At 41.0% G+C, this 13,760-nt stretch overlaps 1 protein-coding gene across 3 annotated transcripts in view; it reads right to left on the bottom strand.

Annotated features, from left to right (window-relative positions):
- Positions 1 to 241: 241 nt before the first annotated feature.
- Positions 242 to 13,760, bottom strand: part of DHRSX (dehydrogenase/reductase X-linked) — a 176,158-nt gene continuing 162,639 nt past the window's right edge. For all 3 annotated transcript variants that reach the window (XM_074907837.1, XM_074907820.1, XM_074907828.1), the window contains one exon: positions 242 to 694. In XM_074907837.1, the coding sequence (XP_074763938.1) occupies positions 500 to 694 (195 nt within the window). In that variant the 3' untranslated portion in view covers positions 242 to 499. The remainder of the gene's footprint in view (positions 695 to 13,760) is intronic.

The following is a 13,760-nucleotide window of genomic DNA, read 5'->3' as shown; positions in this document are numbered from 1 at the left end:
AACATCATGATCATGAATGCCAAATGTCTGCATTAGAACAGGCTGACATTCATTATAAAGTGTCTTAAAGATTAGCGAAGCTTAAGAAAAAAAGCTGCAACTTTTAAAACTGATTAACAAAGAGTAGGTTATATGGACAAATGTGACTTAAGTTCAACACGCCACAGACACAACATGCTCACCAGGGAAAGTCTTTTTTTTGTTGTTGAACAGAAAACGAAAACTCAATTCTGCACAAGGTTAAAGATTGTATTTTAATCACAGACTGAAACATCATGATTTACAAAACTGATGGTTAGATTTAAAACCAACCACTACATCTTTCTGTGGGAATATTCCCCCCACACCCTAGCAGACTAGGGGTTCAAGTGAAGAACAGAGCTGTTCATGTTTGCCTTTGGGACTGAACAGTGATTTCCAGGATGATGACTGATGCTGCAAGAATTCACCTAAGATGCTTGTCAATGCATTTCATTTACCCAGATGGGAGTGGCTTCTTCTAGGGTACTCTCCTGGATTCAGAAATCCCAACCATCTTGCAGCTTTCCGTCCAGAGCCTTCTCTGCAGCTCCTCATCATATGCTACGTCAGCTGATTTTGTCCTTTCCTCATTGTAAAGGTAGCAGCCACCAGCTCCTTCCATTTCAGGCGATACTGCTGCATAGATGGTTGTAGAGGCTCCTTCCTCTGGAGCCTGCAGAAACAAAAAACCCACAAATTCAGGCAAGACAGGTACCATAGAAGATTTACATTTCACCATAGGACCTTACCAGTGCATCACACTTGTGGTCCTTACGCAAACCCCAAACTGGCAATGATAAAACTGACACCTATTCACTTGGCAGAGTACAGTCCATTTCTACAACAGTGCTGTTCTGAGATAGCTTAAAGCCACAGAACAGTTATATGGAAAACTCTTGTCCATTTTTTCAAGAGCTAGTCAGTTGGAGCATAGAAAATAATTGATTTAGTTTTCACAGAGCTAATAAACCCAAAAGCAAACACAAATATTAAAATCCTAGTTTAATTATTCATTTTGCAAGGATGAAGGGGTCTGTACTCTGCCTGAAGAAGATGAAGGCTATGCTGTATGTGCAATGTGTTCATTGTAACAACAAAATGACATGAGTAAATGATCGTGGAAACCAAGACAGCAAATTAAGATTCTGTAGTTCAATCCAAGCAGGCAGGTAAACCAGTGAATTACATTTTACACGGAGCATAGTTATCAGGGTTCTGCAGTGTCATAAAGCAAAATGGTAAAAGATCTATAATACCATGAGTATTAAATGAAAATTAATAAGTGAATAGCTTAGAGCGATAACTGCTTTCATCCCGAGGATATGCAAAACATTTGCATTTTGCTTTCAGAAGGATCACACAGCTATCACTGAAATTAATTCGATGGCATTTTTTTTTTCTTTTATTGAAGGGCATATTTAAAACACAACATTGGATATGTTTTGTCTTTATCAGTGATATAATTATGATCAATGCCTGCTAGATAATACTGTATCATTTTACAATCCTTGCAGTCATTCTCTGAGTCATTAACAGTACCAATGCTGCTCATAGCTTTGTCTGCGGCACCTGACAGGATGTCTTTTCCTGAAGAACTCACTTGATGAATGACACAGTACTGAATAGGTTACTCAGTGCCTTATTAAAAAAATATAAATCTAAGTCATTTGATGCTTTTTGTGACAAGGTTCTGATATTTTATAAAGACATAACTGTTTTCTCACTGTGTAATAAATACAACACAACTTATTAGAAATAATTTATCTTCTGATGCATCTCGCATTTGGTGTCATTTACAAATAAGTTAGAGTCATGTCATACAACCACACAATAAGACAAGGTTACCCAAACCACTACCTCTCCAGCTGCCAGCCAGGCAGACCACCCTCAGGATCTGCAAGGCAAACACATTCCTTGTGTGACCATAGACACATTCCCCAGTGAGCTGCTGAAGAAGAAACATGCTCCACTGAGGTACTTCCATGCACAGAGCTCTGCTGGTTCCAATATAAATGCTCCACTATATGCTAAACCCTTGATCAAAGGTGTTTAAGCTGAAGGAAAAAATACTATTGCCAACAGGTTGCAAGGAGCAGTAATAGCAGCATACTTTCCTTCAATGGCCACAAAATAACCAGCTTTTACTGTCAGTTACCACCCAAAGACAGCATGTCCTCCTCCAAATACCACCAAATAAAATAAGATGATAACTCAGCCATCCAACAGGCATTATCTCAGCAAAATATCAGTCAGTACATTAAAAAAAAATTGGGCCAGGTAACTGCTGGAATACTTTTTATTTTTTTAAGATGATTGTACTGTGAGATACTATATAGAAACACAAAGTGCTTATTTACCTTAGCTTAGTACTCTACTACTACTCCTTCACTCTTCTTTATCTTATGGAAAATAGTGCTATTCACATGCAGTAGATTATGTAAACAACATAAAGCTATGTGCATTTAGGACCAGGATGACTCCAAAGAGTTGGAGTCCACGTGCTCGCACAGTGGCTACTGTTACGATCAGCTATTATGCAATATAAAATAACAATACAGGAAAGGAGCAGAACAATTATGAATATGAGCATTTATATTTTATACAACTTATTCTGGATGACAGAGAGAAACCAAAAGGTTTTTAACATACTGCTGTACTTTACTTAAAAATTTAGTAACACAGATAAACCATTACTTCATGCAATGGTTCACTGGATGTTATGCTCTGAGTTCAATAGCTCTCCAGCACAAACAAGTCTAAATGTCAATGTCAATGACTCCCAAATCTTAATGAGAAGAACTCAAAACTAAAATGCTTTAAAAAAATTGTCTGTGGATGGAATTTGTGAGATTATGTTTTTATGAGCAGGGTGTTCTGCAACCTCAGAGACTGGTCTATATGGATCTTTCTACAGCATTAAAAATAGCACGTGCCTTTGCTGATTCAACGGAAGGGTCTCCCAGGATATGCAGGATTTATCAAGATTTTTATTTTTTGATGATATGTCAGGTAAGTTCCCCACCAGAGAGGATCTATACCTAGAGGACAGTCAAACAATGGAACAGGCTTCCTAGAGAGGTGGTCAGTGACCAAAGCCTGCTGGTTTTTAAGAGGCATTTAGACAATGCCCTTAGGGACTGTTACGATTGCTTTGAGTACAAGTGTAGTGAAGACAGGGTAGAGCCTCTCTGAGTTAGAATCAGGGGGAAAGCCAACAGGGAAGATGTTGTAGTAGGAGTCCACTACTATAGGCCACCCACCCACGACAGAGAGGTGGGTGAAATATTCTATAGGCATTTAGATGAAATCTCTCAATCGCTTGCCCTTTTTCTCGTGGGTTACTTTAACTTCTCAGACATCTGCAGGAAATACAACACAGCAGAGCAGGACCAGTCCCAGAGATTCCTGGGATGTGTGGGAGACAACTTCCTGACACAGCTGGTGAGTGAACCGACCAGAGAAGGTGCCCTGCTGGATCTCCTCTTTGTGAACAGAGAATGACTGGTGGATGATGTGGCGGTTGGAGGACGACTAGAGCAAAGTGATCATGAAATAATAGTGCTCTCTATTCTTAGAGAGGCCAAGAGAGGACTAAGCAGAACTGACATACATCTTGGACTTCAAAAGGGCTGACTTGGTGCTAGGTGTGATTCTATCCACATTCCCCCAAGCCATACACCAATCTGTGGAGATAAGGACTGATAACGTTAATGAGCCTGGCTCCTGCCCCCCTCTGATTGCGCTGAAAAGGTTATAATGGCCCATCATCTCCTGATGGCCTGGCACACCTGTGCCTGGGATGTGATGAGATGGAACAATAACAGGGTTGCATATTATTCAAATTCTTGTGCAACTGCCGGAAGGCACCAGATAGTATTTGACAAAAGTCAGTTATCTTGGACCCTATAAACTGAGACCACCAGAGAGACCCTTTGAGCTCACCTGGATCGCAGCGGCCTGTGACCAGCATCTCCCCTGAACTGGGACGTCTCTCGGGTACCAAAACCCTTAAAGTGTCGTTTGCTCCGTACAGAAGGCCAGGGTGAAGTCCACCCACTCGAGTCTCAATTATCACCCACTGAGGAATGCCAAGCCATTGTGAGTATTTGCTCTAAACTCGAGAGGGAAATTTTCTTTTAGCTAGCTTTTATTTCACCCATTCTTTCCCTGTTTACTGGGGTGGGTGTGTGTGTGTGGATATGTACCCTTGCCTTTGTTCCTGTGTGTGTTTGTCCCTTTTGTGTTCATTTTACTGAATCCAAATACCTTTGTTTCTGTATGTATATGTCTGTTTTGTGTATACACACGTATATATATGTATAAATTAAGGTACCATTAAGTAAGTTAGAGTGAATCTTGTCATTTTAGAATCTGAATAAGTCGCTTTTCTTTCAGAGTTATTTTCTATTGACAAATTGTTGTTAGTTATTAATAAATCTAGATTATTTTTACTAAATCATTACCGTGCCAATACTTTCATCCACAACACAAAACTGGCTGCTCGTGGCTTGGATGATCGCACACTTCGCTGGGTAAAAAACTGTCTGGATGGCCAGGCCCAAAGAGTTGTGATGAATGGAGTTAAATCCAGTTGGTGGCCGGTCACGAGTGGTGTCCCCCAGGGTTCGTTTTTGGGGCCACTCCTGTTTAACATCTTTATTGATGATCTAGATGGGGGGATCAAGTGCACCCTCAGTCAGTTTGCAGATGACACCAAGTTGGGTGTTGATGTGCTCAGGGTAGGGAGGCTCTGCAGAGAGACCTGGACAGGCTGGAGCCATGGGCTGAGGCCAACTGGAGGAGTTTCAATAAGGCCAAATGCCAGGGGCTGCCCTTGGGCCACAACAACCCCCAGCGGCGCTACAGGCTTGGGGAGGAGTGGCTGGAGAGCTGCCAGTCAGAGAGGGACCTGGGGTTGTTGACTGGCAGCGGCTGAACAGGAGCCAGCAGTGTGCCCAGGGGGCCAAGAAGGCCAATGGCATCCTGGCTTGTGTCAGCAATAGCGTGGCCAGCAGGGACAGGGAAGGGATCTGACCCCTGTCCTCGGCACTGGTGAGGCCGCCCCTCGATTCCTGTGTTCAGTTTTGGGCCCCTCACTACTAAAAGGACATTGAATGACTCGAGCGTGTCCAGAGAAGGGCAACGAAGTTGGTGCAGGGTCTGGAGCACAGGTCGTACAAGGAGCGGCTGAGGGAACTGGGGGTGTTTAGTCTGGAGAAGAGGAGGCTGAGGGGAGACCTCATCGCCCTCTACAGCTACCTGAGAGGAGGTTGCAGAGAGCTGGGGATGAGTCTCTTTCACCAAGTAATAAGCGATAGGAGAAGAGGGAATGCCCTCAAGTTGTGCCAGGGAAGGTTTAGACTAGATGTCAGGAAGTATTTCTTTCCAGAACGGGTTGTTAGGCGTTGGAATGGGCTGCCCAGGGAGGTGGTGGAGTCCCCATCCTTGGGGGTGTTTAAGAGTAGAGTCGACATAGCGCTGAGGGATATGGTGTAGTTGGGAACTGTCAGCGTGAGGTTAACGGTTGGACTGGATGATCTTCAAGGTCCTTTCCAACCTAGCTGATTCTGTGATTCTGTGTACAAGTTGAAAGTCAGTTGTTGGTTTAATTTATGTAGCCCTAGTATACCTTTTAAAAATATTTTATATAGCAAACTATTTCTTATTCTTCAATATATATAAAAAAAAAATTGAGCAGGCTCAGACAATAATAAATGTGCTTACATGGCCACACTGTGCAGTCTATAAGCACAGTGACATTGTCACTCTGCATTAAGGTCAGCTTGTGTAACTTTTCACAAGAATTAATTTGGTTTTCATCCTGTCCACCATATCTAATATGCTGAGTAGAAGGTTCTGTGCAAAATTCCTATTAGTTTCTATCACCTGTTGCTAAAAGCGATTATCTAAACACATAAGGGAAAAATACTATAATACATTAAGCTATTAATGTATAATAATTTAAGTTAAAGGAAAACTGTTTTTCCAGTGCAACAGGAAGCAGAGTAGTGTATGATTAATTGATTGTCTTATTCCATCTTTTGAGTGCTTAATTAATGCTGAAAGCTTTAATGTTCCCTTACTTGCAGCTCTCTTCATTGTTTTGGCTTGTTTTCTGGTTTAATGAAAGTAAAAAGGAAACTCTACACCAGGAATGTCCTGGCCTTCCAGCCAGGTGAATGACCCACCTGTTTTGAGAAGCCAGGAGAAAAGCACATGCTGCGATTCCACCTCTGGATCATGCCCATACCTACCTTGAAACCACTGTACATCCACCTGACCACACACATTCAAGACTTTTTCCCAAACTGTCAGATGTACTACACACCTATAGATCAACTGCAACACACATACAGACACATGCACCATGTCCTGCCCATGTACCAGCATCTGAGGACCTCTTGGCAAGGAAATAGCTGGCAGTAGGTTGCAACCACTGGAGCAATTAATGGGTAACTGGACAGGGAGCAGGATGAATTGTTCCAGCAGTGACAGCCTCACTCCACGTTGCCAACTTTCCTGGGAGCCCCATAGCTCTTCTTTTACCAAATGATAGCCCATCAAAAGATGAGGAGGAACCATAAAGCCCTTGGAAAAGAAAATGACCACATGCAGGAGACTACTGTTAAAGCAACACATCTGACCCATCGTTTGATGCCAACAGTCTTCTAGGAAGGAGAGCACCTGATAACAGGCCTGAGAAATGACCAGTCAGTGGTTGAATACATTGATCTATAAACTCCAGGATGTTTGTCATGATGCTCTATACAAACGACCAAGTTCCCATCTTTGGGACTCTGAAGTGTTATACCAGAAATTGCAGATAGACAGACAGTAATAATAAGTATCATTCAAATCACAGGGGAGGATACTCTACACATTGCCAGAATTTTTAAAAAAACCCACAAAACCAAATAAACAGTAACAGAATAATATACATACATACAGCATCAGTAACATCTTGTTCCTGAATTGACGGGACTTACCCTAAGACAAGAGGGATTCCTATAAATTGCATGATGTTTCTTCACTCTTCAGTTACCAACTTATTTGTGCTGAACATTTTTAATCTGATTTTTGTTTATAAATTATTATATTATTAGTATACAAGCAACTGTAATTAATACCTTTGTCATATCCATGTAAAACTGATTTCTGTTTAAATTTTTCTGAACGAAATTCTGCATCTGCAATTCCTTTTGCTTGCTACAGTATTTATCATGTCTTTTACTTTTACTTTCTTTAACAATTAACTATTTGTTTGCAGTATCCCTTCAACAGTAAATAAAGATCTGATTGAAATGACGTATCGTTGTATTTCTCATTACATGGGTAGGCTGTGGATGAAGGAGACAAAAGATAGTATGTGACCAGTTTATTTAAGCAAAATACAGTCTACATACAGAAAATGACATTTTGGTGCTATCTACCCCCAAAGAAAAAGATGTTTTTTTACAGAAGCTTTGATATTTCTTTTTTAAAATATTCATCAATAGTAAGTCATCAACATAGAATAACTTTCAGTCAGCATGAAATGGAATATTCTGTTCTATGAAAACTGAGACATGTACTAAGAGGGTTTGTGTTTTCGTTTTGTTTTTCTAAGACTTGCCAGTTAACGCATTTTTGATTAATTCATTTTTAAGTGCCATATAATCTTGTCAATACTAGGCACTAATGCTCACAAACTGTGTTAGCTGATGACAGTGAGTCCCTACAGCCATGTCACCATGAAATGTCACATCCTTTTCATTTGTCTACAAAGGGCACAACAGCTTAACTCTTTGGAAATTGTCCACATCAGTTATACATGATGGCTTCATGGTGTTTTCCTTGTTAATCCATGTACTCATCCAGTTCCACCTCCACCTGGATTCATAGCTCAGAGTCCTGGGCAGACAGTATGGCATGTCCATGGGAAACCACAGAAAACTGGATGGGAAACAAAACTAATATGCTCCTATAATTCTTCTTCTGCAATCCATTTTCCCAGTACCATTTTCTGTAACTACCAGCAAACAGTGAGAACCTTGCTGTGTGTCTTAAACACTATGACAAACAGTTTGAATGGATGACATGCATATTCTTAAATTATATTGGTTGACAGAGATGGATATATGACTGAAAAAGCAGTAGTGACACAACCCTTGGTATTAGAGGAGCAGAATAGCTTCCCCTTACCCCAGTCAACCAGCTGATTGTATTTGGTTTGTATTTTATGACCTCAGGATGCTGCCATGCTGAGATATGGGAGGAGAGAAGATTGGACAAAGAGGATGGAGAGCAGGAAGCAGCTGGCAAAGAGTGACTGACATTGCAGTTGCATTTTCAGGAACACGAATGAGGGGCTAAACAGGCAGATGTGCACCCAGGACTGCCTGGTATGCTAGCAAATGGCTTAATGCTGAGGAAGAACATGTTAAAACACCTTTATCCAGAAAATTGTGATGCGGAATACATTAAGTATTGGTAGAATGCCCCTCAGTGGCAATATTAACTAGACTGCTGTAGGAACACTCACTGATACTGGTTTTAATGATGCTCCTACCTCATGTACTCACATCCATTATGTCATGCAGTTTTCAGTTCATATGGGAAATGTACTCATGGGCTGATGAGTTAAAGGAGCTTTTAGGGGTATTTTTGGCATGAGTTTTTAGGGTGTTCGCTTTGTGGCCTTGCTTTTTTAAATGGGTGAGTTTCCATCAGGCCATTCATGGCTCAAGCAATAAGATATGTCTTTGAATAATGACACATTACCCAGGTTCCAGCCAGGAAGACACAGCAACCACTGAACAGGCTAGCTTCTGGGCCTGGGTACTCAGACACCTTTGCCAGCGTTCCTTTCCTTTTCTCCACATTTATTATTCTGGTAATATTTTGCAAATGTTAGTATTTTACTGACTTGCTTATGGACTGAAAAATTCTGGATATACATACAGAGTTTTCTGCCTTTTCTGTCTTTCTTCAGTAAGACAACAATCATCTGGGATCCCTGAACAATACTACGCATATGCACAGTGGGGCTTAGCAACAAGAATGAGAATGTTAAATTACTGTTACTTGGTACAGCAAAGTCTTTCATCTACTTGCTGGCAGCTAATGGAGGGGTGACACCCGGTCACCCTTAACGCACTGTGTGACTCTCAAGAACAAAGGCAAACATGAAGTCAGTACAACACAGAATAGTTTGAAAACTGTCAGAAACGGAGTAGTGGTATGGCATTCCCGTGAATATTAAAGCAAACAAACTTGTGAGAAACAAATTACCTGTGTTCCAGGGAGCACTGATTACTATGATCTGTGAACTAGCAAATAATTTCAAAACCAGGTTACTTACAGGTGAAATTCTCTGATGTGAAATAAAAACAGCTGCTCTAGTGTCACAGCCTCCCGGTGAAGATATAGGCTACATGCACTGAGTGATTGTTGTGTAACTTCTGCAGTGTCTAGACCTCCTAACGTGATCATTGCTTTGAAAATTTCAGCCAGAAAGTAATCAGTTGAAACACTGAGCATGAAAAAAAAGGCTAGAAAGGAAACCATGACGCAGGTGGAAGGACGTGTTCAGCAACCTTAGATCAATAAGGCTGTAACATCTGACTGTAAGTCCTGGTGAGACCGGTGGCCAGGACCAACTGTCGGATCCCTAGGAAGCCAAAGCTGCCAGAGAGGTCTGGCAGCACAGCTTTTCAGATGTCTCTGACTTCACTCAAAAGCCCTGGTTTCCATCTGCATTCTCCCCTCCCATTCTTTCCTGTGTAGCTCACTATTATTCTGTTTCTATCCAGTTTCTGCCTTGATTATAGACCAGAAAGAGATAGAGATATTTTATTGAATATACAGTTCTCCCTAGAGACCCAGTCAGCAGCATCAAATTAATTTCTCTTCAATCTCCAACTCATGGCAAAGAGAATTCTTTAATAAATTCACTCCATAATAAAATAATTTAGATTTCATCTTTAAAAGAGACAGTAGCTACAAACATAAATGGTTGAATTAAAATTGAAGCCTTTCTCCTGACAATGTTGTGGCTACAGAGAAATAATTTCCGAATCAAAGATATGAATATATAATAAAAGAGAAAACATTGATGAATTAAGAACGCAAGGCAATTTTCAAACTAAATAACTAAATGTTGAAGGAAAGGAGCTTTTATAATATAAATAATTCATGCTTATTCTGGGAAAAAGAGAAGCTTTTCCCTGAGCATCCTAGCACAAGACACTGTAAAGAACAGAAGCAGAGATAGCTGGCAAACAGTCAGAGCATCAAACCCTGAATCTCTCCTTCCCTTTCGATTGAAACCAAATTTTCTGGAAATTCCTACTTCATCTTCACATCAGCCCCCGGTGGCTGGGAAGCTTGTAGACAAGTAGGCCATGGAAGAAAGGATCAGTCCCCAAAAGACTGCCAGGGTCAGCCTGTTGCTCAGAGAGCCCAAGGAGCAGGTAGGCATGCAGCCTTGAATGCCTGATTCCCCATGAATCTTTTGATGGAGTCATGGGTGGAAGGTTTCACTTTCTTTTGTGTCAAAGCATTGCCTTCTGAGCAGTCTGGTTTGCTAGAAAATCACCAAGCAGCTCTACTCTGAAGCCCTGGGATGGCTCTTCTGTCAGACTCAAAACCTGAGCAAAGCTTTACTGAGGAAGACAGTGGCCATGGCTCTGAACCCTCCTCTTCCAAAGCAGCTGCTTCAGACTAAGCAGGACTTCATGGGTGATCGCAAATAGTATCAGATGCCTATGTTACCAGGTAGCTGAATGAAGGCTCTGTTGGCTAGCCACTTTCTGGGCCACACTGAAGAGATCTCATTGACTTCAAACAGCAGCTTCAGCACTGAACTCACTTGCAGATACCACAAAAATAAATTTACATGTCTTAATTTCAGACTGAATCTCTCTCCCTTAGAAGTGCAATATAACCTCAGTGATTTGAGCAGGAGTGTTTGTGGATCCATACTTTACATTTTCTAAGCTGTTGAAATGGAGGACTAGAAGAACAATGTTTAGTTTTAAGTAATTTTCAAAATGGAAACAAGAACCCAACTTTACATGACTTGAAACTTTGGGTCAAAGTCATTAATCATAACTGAATCCTTTGTTCATTTTGTCAGGTGCATTGAGGAAGATTACTTTGCCTGAAGGTTGATGCCTAAACTCACTTTGCAGCAGACAGCAGTGTCTTCAAAGTCAGAACTGAGATATCACTGCAGCCACTCAAATTACATTACAGTTGTTACCTCGCTCAGCTCCGTAACAGTATGCAAAATTTGACAGATAGGAGCCTGCTGCCCCAGACATTGCATAAACATCCAGACAAAGACAGTCACTTGCTGGAAGAACATCCAGTCTCTAGGAAATAAGGCAGGCAATAACAGGATGAGAGAGACGAAGAGAGTACACATACTTCACAAAATGCTGGAGCCTCTTCTGGGAGCGTGGCACTCTGGTTAACCAGCCCTCTGGAAACCAGGTGATGTCCTGCAGCTACCTGTTGCTGAGGATGACTGACTTAAATCACTCAGAATTTTCCTGGGTATCTTCACATAATCTGGGATTTTCGGCAACACCTCTATTCACAGACAGGCAAAGTGATTTACTGAAGCAAATGTGTGAGTCAGGAGAAGAGATGAGGAAAGAATGAGCCTCCTAAATCCTAATCCTGATGTCTTGCACACTAGGCTGTTACTTCCTATCTGTCTTTGTAAAGGAAAATACACATTTATTTGTTTAGTACCAGCTCTATGGTCATAATTACAGTATCATGTGAGCAATTCAATAAAATATTCTTCATTCTGAGATGTAGACTGATCTATCACTGAGTAAGATTACTTAATTACAGTTTAGTATTCATGCTAGATATACACTAAGGAATCATTCTGTTGTTTTTATTAAATATGCAAGACTTTAATTCTGCTAAGTTTTGAACTATTACTATGTGAGAAATATGAATAAGAGCATAAGACTACTTCTCCCTCCACCAAAACTCTTAGAGAAGAAACCTCTTTGATAGGTAGTGGCTGGAACATCTGCATCATTTAATAATATAGGCCCAATTTTTTAGTTGAAACCAAAATGTAAATATGATTCAAAATGTGAATGGATCAGAATTAAAGAGAACTTAAAACAACAAACGATTAAAGTTTTAGAAGTTTCGTTCTCTAATGCATTATCTTATACCAGTAGGTAGGTCATCTTTAGTCTGCTGAATTCTTTCAAATTATGCCAGACAGAAAAGCACACAGAAGTGTTTACATTTGAAATGGAACCTGCATTTTTACCAGCCCCAGAGAGCAGGAGACACAGCAAGGCTCTAAGTGCTGAAGAGGATACTCCTGAGTGCATATACCTCTGAACAATTTATTTTATTACCTGCCTGCTCACACAAAGTAAAATGTCATTGCCAGCTCTTGCTCAAAACACGAGACTTCAGCCATGAGATATATGGTCACTTCTGAAATTTAGCACCCTACCGTCATCTCTACTTTTTAAATACTGCCTAAAACTTCACAAGTTGCTTTGCCCATATATATTGTTTTCCTTTCTCAGAAAATTGAAACTGTTATCTCCAACTTCACAACTTTCTTAAGAGGACTGTTAATTTTTTTAATGCTTATAAGCACTCAGGACAGACATGGAACTGCTACATATTTAAAATATAACCACAATATGGAAAACCTGTATGAACTATGACAAGACCAACAAGCATAAAGACTGTACAGAACATAGACAAAGTTAAATAACCCAAAATTACATAGGCCAGTAGCTATTTTACAGTCTCTTCTGTTTTAAATTGCTACAACCTCCATTTTGCACCCCAAACAGTAGCAGGGCTATTTCCACCTATGGGCTCAGCTGGGTGGTGGGGCTGAGGGAGGCTGGCTGCCAGCCTAGCTTTCTCACCAGACTGCTGGAGGCACTTGCTGAAACCAGATGGCTCAGGAGAGAAGGTGCAAATACCTTCCTGGATCACCAGGTAAGGGCAGAGGAGGACAATTCTTGTGCAGGACACAGGCAGGCCATGTCCCTGTGCTAGCAAAGATGGGGACCAGAAACAGTAAAGCACACAAGCTAACCCAAAATGACTACAGGGTGCTACATCTCTGCATTAATAGCGTCCAAGACAAAAATACACCTGTGATGATAGGAAAGATGAAAAGGAAAATACACTTTACCGCAAATTTCTCACATCTACATTGCAGTGGCATGCTAGCTGGGCTGCAACACATCCTGGTGATGGGTCTGCTCCACACAAAGCTCCTGAATGGAAAACGAGGCATCATCTCACAGTGCTTATCCTCACCCTCAGGCTCAGCCTTTGTCTCCTTTTCCCTTTACCTGACTCTGAGCCTTTCTGCAGGACTGAAATGTGATAGTCCTGCAGAGGCTGCACTGGCTGGAAGGAAGAAGTTTCAAGCAGATTACCAAATACTACCTAGCACTGTCCATGCCCCAGCTGGTCTGGGTTTCTCTTTTCTATACAGTTATTGTGCTTAAATTATAGTTTTGCAATATAGCCCAAGCTGAGAGGGCAATATTGCAAACTAGAAGACATATACAAGTGTGGAGGAGGGAAGGAATCTTATTCTGAAAAATTAAGTTTCCTATAATTCCAGTTGCTGGCAATTTAATCTTGAACAATAAACCAAAAAGATATAAAAAAGGGGGTTCATTTAGGTCTGTCCCTAGTGACATGCTCCAAAGATGGAAAACAACAAGAGTAGACTTATTTTCTAT

The sequence above is a fragment of the Athene noctua genome, chromosome 1, assembly GCF_965140245.1.
Source record: "Athene noctua chromosome 1, bAthNoc1.hap1.1, whole genome shotgun sequence".
NCBI lineage: Eukaryota > Metazoa > Chordata > Aves > Strigiformes > Strigidae > Athene > Athene noctua.
The sequence above is the reverse complement of the archived record's forward strand: the minus strand, read 5'-3'. Positions and strand labels throughout refer to the sequence as shown.